The following is a 700-nucleotide window of genomic DNA, read 5'->3' as shown; positions in this document are numbered from 1 at the left end:
GAGACTTGAGCATGTGGAGCCGCTGCCCCACCCCCACCCCACCCCACCCCTGTCCCCCTCTGTTGCTCCAAAGCGTGAGTCACGGGGTGTGAAGGCCTCAGGGTCTGGGGGTTACCAGGGCAACGAGGTTCCAGGGGTGCTTTCGCCGGAAGTCCCCACAGCAGCTGAGGACAATGAGGGAGATGAAGAAGACGGCGTAGGAGACGTAGTAGGTCCAGACGTTCTCCCGGACAAAGCCCTTCACCTCGCCGACGAACGTGAACACGGCCACGGTGGACAGAGTCACGGACAGCTGCAGGGTCAGCACCAGGAACACCTGGGGAGGGAGGCGGCTCAGAGCTCCGGCCAGCACAGCTGCCCACGCCCTCCGCAGCCCCCGTGGCCCACCTTCCGGATGAAGGCCTGTCGGATGCTCTTGTCATCCCAGTTGGTGGCAGGGAAGTCCTGGTTGTCGTAGTAAGATGGGGGACCCTCCTCGTGATAGTTCCCATGCTGAGGTGCTGAGGAGCACGACGAGCTGGGTCGGCACCCCTCACTGGTGCCAGGAGCCCCTGCCCTCCCCCACCCCTGCCCCACTACTCACTGCCGGAATCCTGTGCTGGGAAGGCCTGTGGTTGTCCATAGGGGTTGGGGGGAAAGGGGCTCTGTGGATGCGGCCCCTGAGGGTAGCCCCCTGGGGGGTAGGGGCCCTGGGGGTAGC

At 65.1% G+C, this 700-nt stretch overlaps 1 protein-coding gene across 1 annotated transcript in view; it reads right to left on the bottom strand.

Annotated features, from left to right (window-relative positions):
- GRINA (glutamate ionotropic receptor NMDA type subunit associated protein 1) overlaps positions 1–700 on the bottom strand; it is a 2,275-nt gene that overhangs the window by 925 nt on the left and 650 nt on the right. The window contains exons 2-4 of the mRNA XM_024741164.1: positions 584–700; positions 388–500; positions 117–316 (exon numbers count right to left, since the gene is read on the bottom strand). The exon at positions 584–700 is cut by the window's right edge and continues 193 nt beyond it. Coding sequence (XP_024596932.1) covers positions 117–316; positions 388–500; positions 584–700 — 430 coding nt within the window. The remainder of the gene's footprint in view (positions 1–116; positions 317–387; positions 501–583) is intronic.

The sequence above is a fragment of the Neophocaena asiaeorientalis genome, unplaced genomic scaffold, assembly GCF_003031525.2.
Source record: "Neophocaena asiaeorientalis asiaeorientalis breed wild unplaced genomic scaffold, Neophocaena_asiaeorientalis_V1.1 scaffold177, whole genome shotgun sequence".
Taxonomy (NCBI): domain Eukaryota; kingdom Metazoa; phylum Chordata; class Mammalia; order Artiodactyla; family Phocoenidae; genus Neophocaena; species Neophocaena asiaeorientalis.
Note: the sequence above shows the minus strand (reverse complement) of the source record. Positions and strands in the feature narration are given on the sequence as shown.